The 22,369-nt window shown below is 45.3% G+C and overlaps 2 protein-coding genes across 2 annotated transcripts; both read left to right on the plus strand.

Moving 5' to 3' along the window:
• Window positions 1-320: 320 nt before the first annotated feature.
• On the plus strand, window positions 321-908 carry LOC145516198 (interferon tau-like). The gene has a single exon (XM_081517322.1). It carries the CDS (start codon window positions 321-323, stop codon window positions 906-908), a length of 588 nt encoding a protein of 195 aa, XP_081373448.1.
• Window positions 909-12,524: 11,616 nt separating this feature from the next.
• LOC145516214 (interferon tau-like) lies at window positions 12,525-13,112 on the plus strand. Its single transcript, XM_081517325.1, has one exon. It carries the CDS (start codon window positions 12,525-12,527, stop codon window positions 13,110-13,112), a length of 588 nt encoding a protein of 195 aa, XP_081373451.1.
• Window positions 13,113-22,369: the final 9,257 nt, after the last annotated feature.

Here is a 22,369-nt window from a genome sequence, read left to right on the forward strand (position 1 = left end):
GTCTTCGTATTATTGCATAACTTCAGCCTTTATTTAGTATCTCATCTAACTGATACACATTTTCATTGACAAATCCAAAGTTTATTGGGAAAATTAAACTTCTACTGTAAAACTTCAGAGTGTAGATTGACTACATTTTCTAGGTCAAATAGGTAATATCTAAATGAAAGCACAATGAGGAAGTGAGGGAGAAATTTTCGGACAATGAGTACCGTCTTCCCTACTTAAAAGCCTTGCTAGAAAGATTGTCATCAGACACCCTACCTCAAGGTTCACCCAGACGCCGTCTCAGGCAGGCCAGCAGCAGCCTCATCTTCCCCATGGCTTTCGCGGTCTCTCTACTGATGGCCCTGGTGCTGGTCAGCTGCAGCCCTGGAGGATCTCTGGGCTGTAACCGGCCTTGGAACCATGTGTCGGTTGGCAGGCAGAACCTCAGGCTCCTGCGGCAAATGAGCAGACTCTCCCCTCGCTCCTGTCTGCAGGACAGAAAAGACTTCGGTCTTCCCCAGGAGATGCTGGAGCGCGGCCAGTTCCAGAAGGACCAGGCCCTCTCTGTCCTCCACGAGATGCTCAAGCAGTGCTTCAACCTCTTACAGACAGAGCACTCCCCTGCTGCCTGGAACACGGCCATCCGGGACCAGCTCCGCGCTGGACTCATGCAACAGCTGGAGGACCTGGATGCTTGCCCGGGCCTGGTGAAGGGAGAGGATGCCTCTGACCAGGGAAGGATGGGCCCCGTGCTGGCCGTGATGAGGTACTTCCAGGGAATCCGTGACTACCTGAAACAGAAGGAATACAGCGAGTGCGCCTGGGAAACCGTCAGGGTGGAGATGATGAGAGCCCTCTCTTCGTCATCCATCTTGCAGAAAAGGATAAGAAACCTGGGTGGAGCTCTGAAGTCACCTTGAGATGACTCTCACCGACCAAGATGCCACATCAGCCTCGTACACTCACCTGTGCTCATTTCAGAAGACTCTGATTTCTGCTTTAGCCACCAAATTCATTGAATTACTTTAGTTGATACTTTGTCAGTAGTAATAAGCAAGTAGATATAAAAGTATTCAGCTGTAGGGGCATGAGTCCTTAAGTGATGCCTGCCCTGAGGTTATCTGTTGCTGATTTATTTATTCCTCCTTGCATTTAACATACTTAAAATGTTCAGAAATTTATAAAATTACATTTCATCTGTACATCATATTAAAATTTCTAAAGCATCTTTACCATTTCATGTGATTACATTTGTGCTTTGTTATATTTATTAAATCAAAGAAAATGAGTTTCTTCACTCAAAAAGTGAAATCCAAACCCCATTTTAAAACTTTATTAAAGAGTGGGTGGTTACATTTATTTACTCATTCATTCCATTCATATTATACATATAAATTGAGTACCCGAGTGACAGACTGTGTAATTGTCACCAAGGAATACATGTGAATAAACCAAATGCAGTTCCTACGGCATTGAAGCACTCAGTATTACAGAGAATACTGTTTATGTAAACAGTATTGTTTTATTTCGGTTATACTAAAGACTGCAAGGAGAGGTAAAGGAAAAGAATGTCCTCACACGGGAAGCTTTAGGTACAAATGATGCTGGAAAGATAAATAATATTATACATCCTTCCTAAGCTGCCTGCGGGGCTTCCCCGGTAGCTCAGCTGATAAAGAACGCGCCTGCGGAGCAGGAGACTCCAATTCGATTCCTGGGTCAGGAAGATCCCCTGGAGAAGGGAGAGACCAACTCCCCACTCCAGTATTCTTGGGCTTCCCTGGTGGTTCGGTCGCTAAAGAATCTGCCTACAATGCAGGAGACCTGGGTTGCGAAGATCCCAGGAGGAGGGCCCGGCAACCTACTCCAGTATTCTTGTCTGGGGAATCCCCATGGACAGAGGAAGCTGGAGGGCTGTAGCCCGTGGGGTCTCCAAGAGTGTGATACAACTAAGCATAGGGCACAGAAAGTCAACGAATTCTCTTAACTCAGTTTCAAGTCACCAAAATCTGGGGAGACTATTTTAGATAGACATTACCCAAACATAATTATTTCTACCGAGTTTACCTAAGCTCCTTTTCCTCCTTACTCTTAGAGATCACAGACCACTAGTATCAGAGAGCCCAGGTAGATCATTTATATGGCAAAGGCACAAGAGAAATACCAATTCCTTCCAGAAAGCTGGCTTAAAACATTACAAAAGGCTCACTTTGATACAATAGCAGAGCTAGCTGAGGCCATTGTTCTCCAGCTCTCTGGGCAGCGCCCATTCATCAGGGACAGCCACCCAAAGGCCCCATGTACTAGTGGACAGCCACCCAGGGATTTCCCTGTTGCTTCTGGGATTCCCCCTGCAATTCTGGGGCACCATATGGTAGCAGACGGCCACCTCAGGAATACCCTACAACTTTGGGATTACAGACAGCAACTTTGGGGCCCCCTGGGTTAGCGGACAGCCACCTCAAGGATCACCCAGAGACTCTTGGGACCCACATTCTAGTGGATGCCCCCAATAACTTTCCATTCCTCATCCTGTATCTTGACACTCACAGGAGTTTCTGTCATCTCCTGGCTGCCACCAATTGTTGGGTTGTGCCCTGCAGGCTTACAAGACCTTTGTTTGCCCAGCTTCGAGACCAAAGGAAGAATCTGCCGTCAAGAACAGAGGCATGGATGGCTTAAGGGATGGGAGGCACTCACACGTGTGAAGCAAGGTCCTGGAGCAACACCCCACCATGGGTGGTGCACGGGTGGTGGGAAGTATTCACACATGGTGACAGGCTTCATTCTGAGAGCAATGGCGGGGTGGGGAGTAGAGGGTAGGGAAGTGGGGAATGGGGAAGGAGGGGGTGGGGGGTGAGGGAGGAGATGGCTAATCATAGTGGGAGTGAGATCAGGCGGGCTCTTTAATTTTCATGGAAAGCAGTTGAGGGACACGCCCCTCACCACCCCTTTGATACAAAAGATCAACTCTGGGGCCTCAGACAAGTACAGAGAAAAGCAAGTCATAGGCCTAGGCTGTACCGGTGGGGCAGGGGATCTACCGAGAGTAAGAGAAGAGCTATCCTGAGTGGCCTGACGGTAATATACCTTAATTAGAACATTCCACTATTGCTAAAAATCACCAGTGATCATCTGGACCTTCAGATTGTTTTGCCAGTGAAAGTTTGAAATATCCTGAGAATTACTGCAGTATGACACAGAGACATGGAATGTGCCAAGGCTATTGGAAAATGGCATTGATAGACTTGCTTGACGTGGGCTTGTCACCAACCTTCAATTTGTAAAAAATGCAATTATCTGTGAAATGGGATAAAACAAATTCTGCCTATACTTCCTCACATTGTAGCAATTCCCAGTATGCTCTCAAGATTCACTCCTCCTTCCCCTGCACCAGCCATTCATACAGCTCTTTCCTGTTTCTTTGGGATTCTGGCTACCCATTTCCCCTTAAGATTGCAAAGCGTAGTCACTCAGTCGTGCCGACTCTTTGCCACCCCATGAAACATAGTCCACCAGGCTCCTCTGTCCATCGGATTCTCCAGGCAGAATACTGGAGTGGATGGCCATTTCCTTCTCCAGGAGATCTTCCCCACGCAGGGAGCAAACCTGGGTCTCCCATCATTGCAGCCAGATTCTTTACTCTCTGAGCCACAAGGGAAGCCCTAAGAGTGCAAAGCCACCAATTAAAAGTCTGAGTCAAAGTTCTAGGTTCTTCAGAAACTTTTATGTAAGACGTTATTTGCTTGTGATGACTATTTTTGGGAATGAGAGAATGTCCTTCTTACAATATTGTGACAACAGCCATGGCCAAAATGGACTAGGAAGCAAGATCCATTTTCCTCTAGAGGCTACTAAAATAATTACGGAGGAAGCGTGCCACTTACTGGCCAAGATGGACTAGGACATTGACCACGTCTGGAGAGCAGGCTTCTTGCTCTTCTAAGCAGAGGTCTGTCTTCTTCCTTTAGCATTTTCTTCAGACCTCAAGGAGGATCTTTCCTGGAAAGAACGGACACCAATAACTTGAAAAAGCCTGCTTCCTTAGCTTTTGTATTTTAGAGAGGGAAAATACTCCCAGCTTCAGGCAGGACATGTCTTGGGCTAAGGAAGTTGTGTGGAAAGAAAGGTCAGGATATGTTTCTCACTTTCAGGCTGCTCAACTGGCCAAGGTTACAGATTCATCATTTGCTTTACATACTTTAACATCCTTGGTGCCTTGACCATGGCATTCTGGGTAGGGAAATACAAGGGAAATCGGAGGAAATAGCTCCTGTTTGAAGGTGCATTAACTCTTTCCTAAAGCATACGTTGTCCGTTCTGAACCAGACTTCAGGGGGAAATTCTCCATGTCCCTTTGAATAATAACTGCACTTGCATCCCTTCCACTTGGACTCAGCAGTAAGAGAGAGAGTGAAGTCACTCAGTCGTGTCCAACTCCTGCGACCCCATGGACCGTAGCCTAGCAGGATCCTCTGTCCATGGGATTTTCCAGGCAAGAGTACTGGAGTGGGTTGCCATTTCCTTCTCCAGGGGATCTTCCCAACCCAGGTATCGAACCGGGGTCTCCTGCATGGTAGGCAGATGTTTTTACCGTCCGAACCATCAGGGAAGCCTGTAAGAGAGAACACAGACGCAAATAAGGGGATTTCAGGGCATCCAATTGTTGCCAACCAATAACCTGGGGTGTACCTACTTGGGTAGAATTGAGAACGATTAAGGTAATGGAATACCGTCATCGAGGAGGTTAACCAGGAAGAGAGAGAGAGAGAGAGAGAGAGAGAGAGTGCGTGTATGGGTTTACTGATCAAGTAGCAGAGAAGGGTTCAATATAGACTAGATCTCTCAAATCTCTGCTTCAGGTTACAGACATCATCTTTAGATTGCTTCTCTCCAGTTAATGGATGAGCGGGCTGATAGCTTGCAGCAGAGGATGTCGGATTCCTGATCTCCGAAGAAGATTGAGCTTGGGGCCCGGGGACCAGCCTTGATCACCCAAGAGCTTTTGTATAGCAGGGTTTTATTCAAGTATAAAAAGCGACAGAGGAAGCTTCTGGCATAGGCATCAGAAGGAGGACAAAAGTGCCCCACTCGCTAGCCTTAGCAAGGAAGCTATATTCTTTTTAATTGGTTATTACAATAAATCAAAAGAATGTCTCAAGGTTCACAGATCATACTAGACCCACTCCCACAATATACATTTTAAGATAACGGGATTAGAACTAACAATAGAAAGATCTTACCAGACCCACTCCCCTAATATAATCTTAGGATAAGTCAGCAGGTTCTTGGTAAGGACAAACATGTCCTCGAGCCAGATACATTGCTCTATTGACTAAGACAAAGCAATGTAGAAAAACAAGTTTGTTTATTTCTCCTCCTTGAGAACTCCAGAACCCTATGTCCTCCTGGAGAGCCCCAGACCCCTCTCACGTCCTTGGGGACCCCAGACTTCTTATCAATCTGCCTAGGAACTGACATTCTCAGGGATCTCTAACTTGGAGGTTAAATACACGTCAGTTGCTCCGTTGAGTAGTACTCGTTTGCGACTCCGGGGTCTGTACCCTTTTCATACTGTTCATGGGGTTCTCAAGGCAAGAATACTGAAGTGCTTTGCCATTCCCTTCTCCAGTGGACCACATTTGTCACTTAGCCACCAACCTCGACAGCATATTAAAAACCAGAGACATCACTATGCCAACAAAGGTCCATCCAATCAAGTCTATGTTTTTTCCAGTGGTCACATATGATCGTGAGAGTCGGACCATGGAGAAAGCTGAGCGCCGAAGAATTGATGCTTTTGAACTGTGGTGTTGGAGAAGACTCTTGAGAGTCCCTTGGACTGCAAGGAGATCCAACCGGTCCATCCTAAAAGAAGTCAGTCCTCAATATTCATTGGAAGGACTGATGCTGAAGCTGAAACTCCAATACTTTGGCTACCTGATGGGAAGAACTGACTCCTTGGAAAACATCCTGAGGCTGGGAAAGATTGAAGGCGGGAGGAGAAGGGGACGACTGAGGATGAGGTGGCTGGATGGCATCACCGACTCAATGGACATGAGTTTGAGTAAACCCCAGGAGTTGGTGATGGACCGGGAGGCCTGGCATGCTGCGGTCCATGGGGTCGCAAGAGTCAGACATGTCTGAGTGACTGATCTGCACTGGAGTGTACCCGCCAGGCTCCCGGTCCCTGGCATTCTCCAGGCAAGAAAACTGGAGTGGGTTGTCATTTCCTTCTCCTGTGTGTTAAGTAAGTTTGGGGTTTTTTTCTTTCTGCCTTAACACTCTGGGGACACTTTTGGGGGCAAGACCACGTGGATAATTTTTGGACTCATCTGGCTCTCTTTGTGGGGGCGTCCCAGGGGGCACCGGTGCTAAACAACACACCTGCCACTGCAGGAGACATAAGAGATCTGGGTTTACTCCCTGGGTCGGGAAGATGGCCTGGAGGAGGAAATGGCAACCCACTCCACTGTTATTGCCTGGAGAATCCCATGGACAAGGGTGCCTGTCCACTGGGTCCCAAGAGTCAGGCGTGACTGAAGCGACTTAGCACGCACACATGCCTGTCTTTGTGACTGTTTAACATTCTTCAGATATTATGATTCTTCCACTGTTTGGCTGAGCTTTTTTGAGATTTAACTTACACTTTGCCATTTTGTCAGCAGAAATGTCACTTATCTTCTTCACTTTCATGACGTTCAGATATACATATGTTTTATGTTTGCCCACAAACAACTACGGTTTTGCTTTCTAGGAAAGTTGCAATGAGAAACAAAATATCTCAAGTCTTGACAATCACAGAAAATGAGGTGAAGCCCCTCTGGCATTCTTTTATTTCCCTTTGTCTTAACCCTAGGATGAGATGGCACGAAACCCAGGAGGAGAGAGACAAACTTCAACCAGCAAATCACTATAGAGAATATAAGTTCCTAAGTCTTTTGTTGTGATTTAAATTTAAAACGAAACATCATGAGTAGGTAAAGAAACGAGGCTATTTCTCCCTGACACAGCCCGGCCTCATGGCTCCGCAGTCTCAGCACGAAATATACATGGATAGACATTGCGGCCCAACCCAAGTATGCACTGAATGAACAACTAAAGGTCACCGATTTCTGTGATATAAGCTTATAATGATATATAACACCATCACTGAATTCCCTATAGCCAACTCAGACATTCTGAGCAAAACATATGTTCAACAGTTTAAGTAAAAAGTTTGAATGATAAAAGCTGTAGTGGCAAACTAAGCATTGTCTAGTAAAGGTGAAACAATTGCACTTGCATAATGCCTCCACCTATGGAGTATTCTTGCCTGGAAAATCCAATGGACACAGGAGTCTGGCGGGCTACAGTCAACGGGGTCGCAAAGAATCGGACACCACTGAGCGACTAACACACACACTCGTAGACAAAAACACACTGTAGCTCTCAGCGTCTTATGGCTGCTGACCCTTGATAACGTGGGACACAGGGCAGAAGAGGAGGTCAGCACTGAGAACTCCAGTCCTCCACAAAAACACTGCAGGGAGAGGGTGGGGATTCTGGAAGATGAATGATTTTGCAAACAAAGGGACAAGCCCCTCCACAGTAAAATCCTCAACGTCTCAAAGTGGTAAGCCTGCCCTCACGAGTGAGTCCCAGAGAGTTTGGGCTGAGGACACTGTCATTCCAGACGAAAAGTGCTATTAGAGGTGAAAACTACCTTGTGAGTGAGGCAGTGTTGGAAATACAATGAATTATCTTGGTTTAGAATCTTCACACTTAAGTGCACCACAAAGAACCAGGATTCCTGGTGGGGGTATTGGCACAGCCTATAGAGGACTATAGATCTACCGTTAAAAAAACAAAAAACAGTGGAAAGAAATGGTGATGTCTAGTATATTATTCTTGACTGTCAACATGAAGAAAAAAGTCAGAACCTAAAAGTTGAGAGTTATGTTGTGTTTGGTTGGGTACTGGCACAGCTTGTAGAGGACTATACATCTACTGTAAAAAAAAAAAAATGGTGAAAAGAATAGCGATGTCTCGGATATTATTCCTGACTGTCAACTTGAAGAGAAAAGTCACAACCTAAAAGCTGAGAGTTAAGTTTTATTTGGTGGGAATTCAGGAGACAGTATTTCAAGTCACCCTGAGAGAAGTGCTCCAAGGACGTGGGGGGAGGAGCCAGGTTCCACAGAAGTTTGCAAGAGAGGGAAGGTAGTCCGAACCTCAAAATATTTTGGTGACTCGGAGAAAACCCGGTATCTCAAGTTACGGAATTTAGCACTTTGCTATGCATGGCAGGATGCAAGAGTCGGGGCTCACTGAAATCATTCTTTTCATGCATCTTGGCTATCCTGGGGCCGTGCGCCTTGCATTTTTCCCCATCCCGAGTTCCCTTGGGCTCACATTAGGGAGTGGCTGCAATCTGACAGCTGTCAGACCAGAGGTATATTCCTCCTTCCTGAGCACCCTGGAGGGCTGGAAACTCTGATGACTGTGTCATCCTGCTTTACGGATATGGTAGAAAACAGTTTGTTCCTCGTGGCCTGTGGTCCCAGTGAAATGTAACCTCAGGAACCTGAATGAATGTTCTCAAAAGAGCAGAAACAACCGATTAGCTCATGCACTAACAATTACAAGCCTCTGCTCCGATTAAAACAGAAAATAAAATACAGAAACCTGTAGGGCCTGAGGGACTGTGACCTCGTATGTATAAGATAAGGAGAGAAAAAATGCAGTCCAGAATCAAGGAAAGATTTTGTTCCTGACACAAAGAAAAGGAATCTTTATATATATTAAAATGTGCACAGAAGTATGTACATGTGTATAAGTCTCTACATCCCTACATAACCTCAGCCTTTAATTTGTTTCTCATTTATCTGATACCCATTTGGAGTGATACATCAAAAGTTTAGTGGGAAAACAAAACACTTATTATACAAATTAAAAGTATAGGTTAATTACATTTTCTGGGTCAAATAGAAAATGTCTAAATGAAAACACATAATGGATGTGAGAGAGAAAATTTCTGACAATGAGTACTGTCTTCCCTGTTTAAAGCCTTCCTTTAGATTTATTATTCCCTTTGAAGAATCACCGCACTTGCATCCCTTCCACCTTGACTCAGGAGTAAGACAGAACACAGCCACAAATAGAGGGAGCTCAGAGAATACAACTGTTGCCAACCAATAGCCTGGGGTGTGCCTATTTGGGTAGACTCGAGAACTATTGAGGTAATCCAATCGTAATTCAGGAATTAACCAGGATGTATCCATGTGTGTGTGCGTGCGTGTGGGTGGGTGTGTGTGCATGTGTGCACGAGTGTTTGCTCAGAGAGTGGGGAAGGGCTTCAGTTTAGCCTAGATCTGTCCAGTTTCTGCCTCAGTGTACAGGCTTGTCTTTAGTTTGCTTCTCTCCAACTGACAAATGAGAGGGCTGTCCAATTTGTTTCTTAACTAAGTTTTGTTCCTTTTCTTTCTTCCTTCAACACTTTGGGGCCCCTTTTGGGGGCAAGACTACATCTTCAATTTTTGGTCTCACCTGGCTGTCTTTGTGGAGGCTTCCCAGGTGACACCAGTGGTAAAGAACTTGCGTGTCAATCCAGGAGACATAAGAGACCACGGTTTAATTCCTGGGTCGGGATGATTCGCTGGAGGAGAAAATAGCAACCCACTCAGGTATTCTTGCCTGGAGAATCCCACGGACAGGGGAGCCTGTCCACAGGGTCACAAAGAGTCAGACATGACTGAAGCGACTTAGCACGTGCACGTGGCTGTCTTTGAGACTGTTTGACAACTTTCAAATATTATGATTCCTTCCGTTTTTTGGTTGACCTTTCTTCAACTTACACTTTGCCATACTGTCAGCAGAAAGGACAGTTGTCTATATTCTCATTCATGACATTCAAAATTATATTTGATTTATTTTTGTCCACAAACAACTATCAAGTTTTGCCTTCCGGGAAAGCTGAAATGAGAAACAAAAGAAATCTCTAGTCTTGAAAATCACAGAAAATATGGTGATGCCCCTCTGCCATTCTTTCCCTTCCTTCTGTATTAACCCTAGGATGAAACGGAAAGGAACGCAGTAGGAGAGACAAACTGGCCAGTAAATCAAAAGGCAAAAAATAAGTTCTTCAATTTTTTTTTTTCTTTTGCTGTTCTTTAAATTTAAAACAAAACATCATGAGTAAGTAGAGAACCGAGGCTATTTCTCCCTGACACAGCCTGGGCCTCACTGCTCTGCATTCTGAGCACAGCACAGAGATGGATCGACAAGTCAGCCCAACGGAAGTATGTAGACTGAACGAACACCTGAAGGTGACTGATTTCTGTGACATAAGCTTTTACTAATACAGAACACCATCACTGAGTCACCTATACCCAACTCAGAAATTCTGAGCAGAACAAATCTTGAACACTTTACGTAAAAGAATTGAGCAACAAAAGCTGTCGTGGCAAAATAAAAATTGTCTCCTAAAGGTGTAACAATTGCAATTGGATAATGCCACCACTTACTTAGGTCTCCACACTTCAGATCTCAGCATCTCAGGGCTGCTGACACTTGATAGCTGGCGACATGGATCGGAAGAAGAGGAAGTCATCGCTGAGAACTCCCCTCCTTCACACAAACACTGCACGGGAGAGGGTGGGGATGCTGGAAGATGAATGACTTTGCAAACAAGGAGACAAGCCCCTCCACAGTAGAATTCTGAAGTTCTCAGGATGTGGTTAGCCTGCCCTCATGGGGGAGGCCCAGAGACTTTGGGCTGAGGACACCGTCATTCCAGAGGAGATGTGCTACTAGAGGTGATAACCACCTTGTGAATGAGGTGGTACTGGAAAGACAGTTAATGAGAATCTTCAGACCTACATGCACCAGAAAAGAAGCAGGATTCCTGGTGGGGGTATCGGCACAGCCCGTGGAAGACTAGAGATCGACCATAAAAAGCTGGTTGAAAGAAACCCTGATGTCTCGTATATTGTTCCTGACTGTTGATCTTGAGCCTATTATACAGAGGGAAGTAAGTCAGAAAGAAAAACACTAATGTAGTATATTAATGCATATATATGGAGTTTAGAAAGAAGGTAACAATGACTCTATATGCGCGACAGCAGAAGAGACACAGAGGTAAAGAACAGACTTTTGGACTCTGTGGGAGAAGGTGAGGGTGGGATGATTTGAGAGACTAGCATTGAAATATGTATATTACCGTATGTGAAGTAGATGGCCAGTCCAGGTTGGATGAATGCGACAGGCGCTCAGGGCTGGTGCACCGGGACCGCGCTGAGGGATGGGACAGGGAGGCAGGTGGGAGGGGAGTTCAGGATGGGGGACACATGTACACCCACGGGTGATTCACGTCAATGTATGGCAAAAACCACTGCAATATTGTAAAGTAATAAGCCTCCAAATAAAATAAATCAGTTAATTCAAAAAAGAGAAAAATAGTGACAACCTAAAAGATGAGCGTTATACTTTATTTGGAGGGAATTCGGGAGGCAGTTTCTCAATTCACCTTGAGAGAATTGCTCCAAGGAGGTGAAGGGAAGCGTCAGGTTGTACAGGAATTTGCAAGAACGGGGATGTAGTCTGAACATCAAAGCGTTTTTGTGAATTAAAGAAAACCAGCTATCTCAAGTTAAGGAATTTAGCATTTTCCCCATGTATGGGAAGAGGCAAGTGTCTGGGCTCACTGAACACGTTCCTTTCATGCATCTCAGCTCTCCTGGGGCATTTTTCCTTGCATTTTCTTGCATCTTGCATTTTATCACATCCTGAGTTGCCTTGGGCTCACCGTAGGGAGTAGCTGCAACTTGGTAGCTGTTCGCCCACAGGTGTATGTCCCCTTCCTGAGCACCCTGGAGGGCTGGCAACTCGTGATGACTGTGTCATCCTGGTTTACTGATTAGGCAGGAAATACTCCCCTCCTCATGACCCTGTGGCCCCAGTGAAATGTAATCTCAGGAACCTGAATGAATGTCCTCAAAAGAACAGAAACATCTGAGTCGTTCACTCACTCCTAATTACAAGCTTATCCTGGGTGAGACAGAAAACAAAATACAGATATCAATATGGCCTGAGTGACTGAATTCCTACGTGTAAGATAAGGAGGGAAAAATGCAGTTAAGGATCAAGGAAAACTTATGTTCCTGACAAAATACAAACAGAAGGAATGTTTATTATTATACTTAAATCTGTACATAATAACTATGTACATGTCTATAAGTCTTCGTATTATTGCATAACTTCAGCCTTTATTTAGTATCTCATCTAACTGATACACATTTTCATTGACAAATCCAAAGTTTATTGGGAAAATTAAACTTCTACTGTAAAACTTCAGAGTGTAGATTGACTACATTTTCTAGGTCAAATAGGTAATATCTAAATGAAAGCACAATGAGGAAGTGAGGGAGAAATTTTCGGACAATGAGTACCGTCTTCCCTACTTAAAAGCCTTGCTAGAAAGATTGTCATCAGACACCCTACCTCAAGGTTCACCCAGACGCCGTCTCAGGCAGGCCAGCAGCAGCCTCATCTTCCCCATGGCTTTCGCGGTCTCTCTACTGATGGCCCTGGTGCTGGTCAGCTGCAGCCCTGGAGGATCTCTGGGCTGTAACCGGCCTTGGAACCATGTGTCGGTTGGCAGGCAGAACCTCAGGCTCCTGCGGCAAATGAGCAGACTCTCCCCTCGCTCCTGTCTGCAGGACAGAAAAGACTTCGGTCTTCCCCAGGAGATGCTGGAGCGCGGCCAGTTCCAGAAGGACCAGGCCCTCTCTGTCCTCCACGAGATGCTCAAGCAGTGCTTCAACCTCTTACAGACAGAGCACTCCCCTGCTGCCTGGAACACGGCCATCCGGGACCAGCTCCGCGCTGGACTCATGCAACAGCTGGAGGACCTGGATGCTTGCCCGGGCCTGGTGAAGGGAGAGGATGCCTCTGACCAGGGAAGGATGGGCCCCGTGCTGGCCGTGATGAGGTACTTCCAGGGAATCCGTGACTACCTGAAACAGAAGGAATACAGCGAGTGCGCCTGGGAAACCGTCAGGGTGGAGATGATGAGAGCCCTCTCTTCGTCATCCATCTTGCAGAAAAGGATAAGAAACCTGGGTGGAGCTCTGAAGTCACCTTGAGATGACTCTCACCGACCAAGATGCCACATCAGCCTCGTACACTCACCTGTGCTCATTTCAGAAGACTCTGATTTCTGCTTTAGCCACCAAATTCATTGAATTACTTTAGTTGATACTTTGTCAGTAGTAATAAGCAAGTAGATATAAAAGTATTCAGCTGTAGGGGCATGAGTCCTTAAGTGATGCCTGCCCTGAGGTTATCTGTTGCTGATTTATTTATTCCTCCTTGCATTTAACATACTTAAAATGTTCAGAAATTTATAAAATTACATTTCATCTGTACATCATATTAAAATTTCTAAAGCATCTTTACCATTTCATGTGATTACATTTGTGCTTTGTTATATTTATTAAATCAAAGAAAATGAGTTTCTTCACTCAAAAAGTGAAATCCAAACCCCATTTTAAAACTTTATTAAAGAGTGGGTGGTTACATTTATTTACTCATTCATTCCATTCATATTATACATATAAATTGAGTACCCGAGTGACAGACTGTGTAATTGTCACCAAGGAATACATGTGAATAAACCAAATGCAGTTCCTACGGCATTGAAGCACTCAGTATTACAGAGAATACTGTTTATGTAAACAGTATTGTTTTATTTCGGTTATACTAAAGACTGCAAGGAGAGGTAAAGGAAAAGAATGTCCTCACACGGGAAGCTTTAGGTACAAATGATGCTGGAAAGATAAATAATATTATACATCCTTCCTAAGCTGCCTGCGGGGCTTCCCCGGTAGCTCAGCTGATAAAGAACGCGCCTGCGGAGCAGGAGACTCCAATTCGATTCCTGGGTCAGGAAGATCCCCTGGAGAAGGGAGAGACCAACTCCCCACTCCAGTATTCTTGGGCTTCCCTGGTGGTTCGGTCGCTAAAGAATCTGCCTACAATGCAGGAGACCTGGGTTGCGAAGATCCCAGGAGGAGGGCCCGGCAACCTACTCCAGTATTCTTGTCTGGGGAATCCCCATGGACAGAGGAAGCTGGAGGGCTGTAGCCCGTGGGGTCTCCAAGAGTGTGATACAACTAAGCATAGGGCACAGAAAGTCAACGAATTCTCTTAACTCAGTTTCAAGTCACCAAAATCTGGGGAGACTATTTTAGATAGACATTACCCAAACATAATTATTTCTACTGAGTTTACCTAAGCTCCTTTTCCTCCTTACTCTTAGAGATCACAGACCACTAGTATCAGAGAGCCCAGGTAGATCATTTATATGGCAAAGGCACAAGAGAAATACCAATTCCTTCCAGAAAGCTGGCTTAAAACATTACAAAAGGCTCACTTTGATACAATAGCAGAGCTAGCTGAGGCCATTGTTCTCCAGCTCTCTGGGCAGCGCCCATTCATCAGGGACAGCCACCCAAAGGCCCCATGTACTAGTGGACAGCCACCCAGGGATTTCCCTGTTGCTTCTGGGATTCCCCCTGCAATTCTGGGGCACCATATGGTAGCAGACGGCCACCTCAGGAATACCCTACAACTTTGGGATTACAGACAGCAACTTTGGGGCCCCCTGGGTTAGCGGACAGCCACCTCAAGGATCACCCAGAGACTCTTGGGACCCACATTCTAGTGGATGCCCCCAATAACTTTCCATTCCTCATCCTGTATCTTGACACTCACAGGAGTTTCTGTCATCTCCTGGCTGCCACCAATTGTTGGGTTGTGCCCTGCAGGCTTACAAGACCTTTGTTTGCCCAGCTTCGAGACCAAAGGAAGAATCTGCCGTCAAGAACAGAGGCATGGATGGCTTAAGGGATGGGAGGCACTCACACGTGTGAAGCAAGGTCCTGGAGCAACACCCCACCATGGGTGGTGCACGGGTGGTGGGAAGTATTCACACATGGTGACAGGCTTCATTCTGAGAGCAATGGCGGGGTGGGGAGTAGAGGGTAGGGAAGTGGGGAATGGGGAAGGAGGGGGTGGGGGGTGAGGGAGGAGATGGCTAATCATAGTGGGAGTGAGATCAGGCGGGCTCTTTAATTTTCATGGAAAGCAGTTGAGGGACACGCCCCTCACCACCCCTTTGATACAAAAGATCAACTCTGGGGCCTCAGACAAGTACAGAGAAAAGCAAGTCATAGGCCTAGGCTGTACCGGTGGGGCAGGGGATCTACCGAGAGTAAGAGAAGAGCTATCCTGAGTGGCCTGACGGTAATATACCTTAATTAGAACATTCCACTATTGCTAAAAATCACCAGTGATCATCTGGACCTTCAGATTGTTTTGCCAGTGAAAGTTTGAAATATCCTGAGAATTACTGCAGTATGACACAGAGACATGGAATGTGCCAAGGCTATTGGAAAATGGCATTGATAGACTTGCTTGACGTGGGCTTGTCACCAACCTTCAATTTGTAAAAAATGCAATTATCTGTGAAATGGGATAAAACAAATTCTGCCTATACTTCCTCACATTGTAGCAATTCCCAGTATGCTCTCAAGATTCACTCCTCCTTCCCCTGCACCAGCCATTCATACAGCTCTTTCCTGTTTCTTTGGGATTCTGGCTACCCATTTCCCCTTAAGATTGCAAAGCGTAGTCACTCAGTCGTGCCGACTCTTTGCCACCCCATGAAACATAGTCCACCAGGCTCCTCTGTCCATCGGATTCTCCAGGCAGAATACTGGAGTGGATGGCCATTTCCTTCTCCAGGAGATCTTCCCCACGCAGGGAGCAAACCTGGGTCTCCCATCATTGCAGCCAGATTCTTTATACTCTCTGAGCCACAAGGGAAGCCCTAAGAGTGCAAAGCCACCAATTAAAAGTCTGAGTCAAAGTTCTAGGTTCTTCAGAAACTTTTATGTAAGACGTTATTTGCTTGTGATGACTATTTTTGGGAATGAGAGAATGTCCTTCTTACAATATTGTGACAACAGCCATGGCCAAAATGGACTAGGAAGCAAGATCCATTTTCCTCTAGAGGCTACTAAAATAATTACGGAGGAAGCGTGCCACTTACTGGCCAAGATGGACTAGGACATTGACCACGTCTGGAGAGCAGGCTTCTTGCTCTTCTAAGCAGAGGTCTGTCTTCTTCCTTTAGCATTTTCTTCAGACCTCAAGGAGGATCTTTCCTGGAAAGAACGGACACCAATAACTTGAAAAAGCCTGCTTCCTTAGCTTTTGTATTTTAGAGAGGGAAAATACTCCCAGCTTCAGGCAGGACATGTCTTGGGCTAAGGAAGTTGTGTGGAAAGAAAGGTCAGGATATGTTTCTCACTTTCAGGCTGCTCAACTGGCCAAGGTTACAGATTCATCATTTGCTTTACATACTTTAACATCCTTGGTGCCTTGACCATGGCATTCTGGGTAGGGAAATACAAGGGAAATCGGAGGAAATAGCTCCTGTTTGAAGGTGCATTAACTCTTTCCTAAAGCATACGTTGTCCGTTCTGAACCAGACTTCAGGGGGAAATTCTCCATGTCCCTTTGAATAATAACTGCACTTGCATCCCTTCCACTTGGACTCAGCAGTAAGAGAGAGAGTGAAGTCACTCAGTCGTGTCCAACTCCTGCGACCCCATGGACCGTAGCCTAGCAGGATCCTCTGTCCATGGGATTTTCCAGGCAAGAGTACTGGAGTGGGTTGCCATTTCCTTCTCCAGGGGATCTTCCCAACCCAGGTATCGAACCGGGGTCTCCTGCATGGTAGGCAGATGTTTTTACCGTCCGAACCATCAGGGAAGCCTGTAAGAGAGAACACAGACGCAAATAAGGGGATTTCAGGGCATCCAATTGTTGCCAACCAATAACCTGGGGTGTACCTACTTGGGTAGAATTGAGAACGATTAAGGTAATGGAATACCGTCATCGAGGAGGTTAACCAGGAAGAGAGAGAGAGAGAGAGAGAGAGAGAGAGTGCGTGTATGGGTTTACTGATCAAGTAGCAGAGAAGGGTTCAATATAGACTAGATCTCTCAAATCTCTGCTTCAGGTTACAGACATCATCTTTAGATTGCTTCTCTCCAGTTAATGGATGAGCGGGCTGATAGCTTGCAGCAGAGGATGTCGGATTCCTGATCTCCGAAGAAGATTGAGCTTGGGGCCCGGGGACCAGCCTTGATCACCCAAGAGCTTTTGTATAGCAGGGTTTTATTCAAGTATAAAAAGCGACAGAGGAAGCTTCTGGCATAGGCATCAGAAGGAGGACAAAAGTGCCCCACTCGCTAGCCTTAGCAAGGAAGCTATATTCTTTTTAATTGGTTATTACAATAAATCAAAAGAATGTCTCAAGGTTCACAGATCATACTAGACCCACTCCCACAATATACATTTTAAGATAACGGGATTAGAACTAACAATAGAAAGATCTTACCAGACCCACTCCCCTAATATAATCTTAGGATAAGTCAGCAGGTTCTTGGTAAGGACAAACATGTCCTCGAGCCAGATACATTGCTCTATTGACTAAGACAAAGCAATGTAGAAAAACAAGTTTGTTTATTTCTCCTCCTTGAGAACTCCAGAACCCTATGTCCTCCTGGAGAGCCCCAGACCCCTCTCACGTCCTTGGGGACCCCAGACTTCTTATCAATCTGCCTAGGAACTGACATTCTCAGGGATCTCTAACTTGGAGGTTAAATACACGTCAGTTGCTCCGTTGAGTAGTACTCGTTTGCGACTCCGGGGTCTGTACCCTTTTCATACTGTTCATGGGGTTCTCAAGGCAAGAATACTGAAGTGCTTTGCCATTCCCTTCTCCAGTGGACCACATTTGTCACTTAGCCACCAACCTCGACAGCATATTAAAAACCAGAGACATCACTATGCCAACAAAGGTCCATCCAATCAAGTCTATGTTTTTTCCAGTGGTCACATATGATCGTGAGAGTCGGACCATGGAGAAAGCTGAGCGCCGAAGAATTGATGCTTTTGAACTGTGGTGTTGGAGAAGACTCTTGAGAGTCCCTTGGACTGCAAGGAGATCCAACCGGTCCATCCTAAAAGAAGTCAGTCCTCAATATTCATTGGAAGGACTGATGCTGAAGCTGAAACTCCAATACTTTGGCTACCTGATGGGAAGAACTGACTCCTTGGAAAACATCCTGAGGCTGGGAAAGATTGAAGGCGGGAGGAGAAGGGGACGACTGAGGATGAGGTGGCTGGATGGCATCACCGACTCAATGGACATGAGTTTGAGTAAACCCCAGGAGTTGGTGATGGACCGGGAGGCCTGGCATGCTGCGGTCCATGGGGTCGCAAGAGTCAGACATGTCTGAGTGACTGATCTGCACTGGAGTGTACCCGCCAGGCTCCCGGTCCCTGGCATTCTCCAGGCAAGAAAACTGGAGTGGGTTGTCATTTCCTTCTCCTGTGTGTTAAGTAAGTTTGGGGTTTTTTTCTTTCTGCCTTAACACTCTGGGGACACTTTTGGGGGCAAGACCACGTGGATAATTTTTGGACTCATCTGGCTCTCTTTGTGGGGGCGTCCCAGGGGGCACCGGTGCTAAACAACACACCTGCCACTGCAGGAGACATAAGAGATCTGGGTTTACTCCCTGGGTCGGGAAGATGGCCTGGAGGAGGAAATGGCAACCCACTCCACTGTTATTGCCTGGAGAATCCCATGGACAAGGGTGCCTGTCCACTGGGTCCCAAGAGTCAGGCGTGACTGAAGCGACTTAGCACGCACACATGCCTGTCTTTGTGACTGTTTAACATTCTTCAGATATTATGATTCTTCCACTGTTTGGCTGAGCTTTTTTGAGATTTAACTTACACTTTGCCATTTTGTCAGCAGAAATGTCACTTATCTTCTTCACTTTCATGACGTTCAGATATACATATGTTTTATGTTTGCCCACAAACAACTACGGTTTTGCTTTCTAGGAAAGTTGCAATGAGAAACAAAATATCTCAAGTCTTGACAATCACAGAAAATGAGGTGAAGCCCCTCTGGCATTCTTTTATTTCCCTTTGTCTTAACCCTAGGATGAGATGGCACGAAACCCAGGAGGAGAGAGACAAACTTCAACCAGCAAATCACTATAGAGAATATAAGTTCCTAAGTCTTTTGTTGTGATTTAAATTTAAAACGAAACATCATGAGTAGGTAAAGAAACGAGGCTATTTCTCCCTGACACAGCCCGGCCTCATGGCTCCGCAGTCTCAGCACGAAATATACATGGATAGACATTGCGGCCCAACCCAAGTATGCACTGAATGAACAACTAAAGGTCACCGATTTCTGTGATATAAGCTTATAATGATATATAACACCATCACTGAATTCCCTATAGCCAACTCAGACATTCTGAGCAAAACATATGTTCAACAGTTTAAGTAAAAAGTTTGAATGATAAAAGCTGTAGTGGCAAACTAAGCATTGTCTAGTAAAGGTGAAACAATTGCACTTGCATAATGCCTCCACCTATGGAGTATTCTTGCCTGGAAAATCCAATGGACACAGGAGTCTGGCGGGCTACAGTCAACGGGGTCGCAAAGAATCGGACACCACTGAGCGACTAACACACACACTCGTAGACAAAAACACACTGTAGCTCTCAGCGTCTTATGGCTGCTGACCCTTGATAACGTGGGACACAGGGCAGAAGAGGAGGTCAGCACTGAGAACTCCAGTCCTCCACAAAAACACTGCAGGGAGAGGGTGGGGATTCTGGAAGATGAATGATTTTGCAAACAAAGGGACAAGCCCCTCCACAGTAAAATCCTCAACGTCTCAAAGTGGTAAGCCTGCCCTCACGAGTGAGTCCCAGAGAGTTTGGGCTGAGGACACTGTCATTCCAGACGAAAAGTGCTATTAGAGGTGAAAACTACCTTGTGAGTGAGGCAGTGTTGGAAATACAATGAATTATCTTGGTTTAGAATCTTCACACTTAAGTGCACCACAAAGAACCAGGATTCCTGGTGGGGGTATTGGCACAGCCTATAGAGGACTATAGATCTACCGTTAAAAAAACAAAAAACAGTGGAAAGAAATGGTGATGTCTAGTATATTATTCTTGACTGTCAACATGAAGAAAAAAGTCAGAACCTAAAAGTTGAGAGTTATGTTGTGTTTGGTTGGGTACTGGCACAGCTTGTAGAGGACTATACATCTACTGTAAAAAAAAAAAAATGGTGAAAAGAATAGCGATGTCTCGGATATTATTCCTGACTGTCAACTTGAAGAGAAAAGTCACAACCTAAAAGCTGAGAGTTAAGTTTTATTTGGTGGGAATTCAGGAGACAGTATTTCAAGTCACCCTGAGAGAAGTGCTCCAAGGACGTGGGGGGAGGAGCCAGGTTCCACAGAAGTTTGCAAGAGAGGGAAGGTAGTCCGAACCTCAAAATATTTTGGTGACTCGGAGAAAACCCGGTATCTCAAGTTACGGAATTTAGCACTTTGCTATGCATGGCAGGATGCAAGAGTCGGGGCTCACTGAAATCATTCTTTTCATGCATCTTGGCTATCCTGGGGCCGTGCGCCTTGCATTTTTCCCCATCCCGAGTTCCCTTGGGCTCACATTAGGGAGTGGCTGCAATCTGACAGCTGTCAGACCAGAGGTATATTCCTCCTTCCTGAGCACCCTGGAGGGCTGGAAACTCTGATGACTGTGTCATCCTGCTTTACGGATATGGTAGAAAACAGTTTGTTCCTCGTGGCCTGTGGTCCCAGTGAAATGTAACCTCAGGAACCTGAATGAATGTTCTCAAAAGAGCAGAAACAACCGATTAGCTCATGCACTAACAATTACAAGCCTCTGCTCCGATTAAAACAGAAAATAAAATACAGAAACCTGTAGGGCCTGAGGGACTGTGACCTCGTATGTATAAGATAAGGAGAGAAAAAATGCAGTCCAGAATCAAGGAAAGATTTTGTTCCTGACACAAAGAAAAGGAATCTTTATATATATTAAAATGTGCACAGAAGTATGTACATGTGTATAAGTCTCTACATCCCTACATAACCTCAGCCTTTAATTTGTTTCTCATTTATCTGATACCCATTTGGAGTGATACATCAAAAGTTTAGTGGGAAAACAAAACACTTATTATACAAATTAAAAGTATAGGTTAATTACATTTTCTGGGTCAAATAGAAAATGTCTAAATGAAAACACATAATGGATGTGAGAGAGAAAATTTCTGACAATGAGTACTGTCTTCCCTGTTTAAAGCCTTCCTTTAGATTTATTATTCCCTTTGAAGAATCACCGCACTTGCATCCCTTCCACCTTGACTCAGGAGTAAGACAGAACACAGCCACAAATAGAGGGAGCTCAGAGAATACAACTGTTGCCAACCAATAGCCTGGGGTGTGCCTATTTGGGTAGACTCGAGAACTATTGAGGTAATCCAATCGTAATTCAGGAATTAACCAGGATGTATCCATGTGTGTGTGCGTGCGTGTGGGTGGGTGTGTGTGCATGTGTGCACGAGTGTTTGCTCAGAGAGTGGGGAAGGGCTTCAGTTTAGCCTAGATCTGTCCAGTTTCTGCCTCAGTGTACAGGCTTGTCTTTAGTTTGCTTCTCTCCAACTGACAAATGAGAGGGCTGTCCAATTTGTTTCTTAACTAAGTTTTGTTCCTTTTCTTTCTTCCTTCAACACTTTGGGGCCCCTTTTGGGGGCAAGACTACATCTTCAATTTTTGGTCTCACCTGGCTGTCTTTGTGGAGGCTTCCCAGGTGACACCAGTGGTAAAGAACTTGCGTGTCAATCCAGGAGACATAAGAGACCACGGTTTAATTCCTGGGTCGGGATGATTCGCTGGAGGAGAAAATAGCAACCCACTCAGGTATTCTTGCCTGGAGAATCCCACGGACAGGGGAGCCTGTCCACAGGGTCACAAAGAGTCAGACATGACTGAAGCGACTTAGCACGTGCACGTGGCTGTCTTTGAGACTGTTTGACAACTTTCAAATATTATGATTCCTTCCGTTTTTTGGTTGACCTTTCTTCAACTTACACTTTGCCATACTGTCAGCAGAAAGGACAGTTGTCTATATTCTCATTCATGACATTCAAAATTATATTTGATTTATTTTTGTCCACAAACAACTATCAAGTTTTGCCTTCCGGGAAAGCTGAAATGAGAAACAAAAGAAATCTCTAGTCTTGAAAATCACAGAAAATATGGTGATGCCCCTCTGCCATTCTTTCCCTTCCTTCTGTATTAACCCTAGGATGAAACGGAAAGGAACGCAGTAGGAGAGACAAACTGGCCAGTAAATCAAAAGGCAAAAAATAAGTTCTTCAATTTTTTTTTTTCTTTTGCTGTTCTTTAAATTTAAAACAAAACATCATG

Source organism: Giraffa tippelskirchi, chromosome 1 (genome assembly GCF_054371585.1).
Source record: "Giraffa tippelskirchi isolate mGirTip1 chromosome 1, T2T-mGirTip1v1.2.pri, whole genome shotgun sequence".
Lineage (NCBI taxonomy): Eukaryota > Metazoa > Chordata > Mammalia > Artiodactyla > Giraffidae > Giraffa > Giraffa tippelskirchi.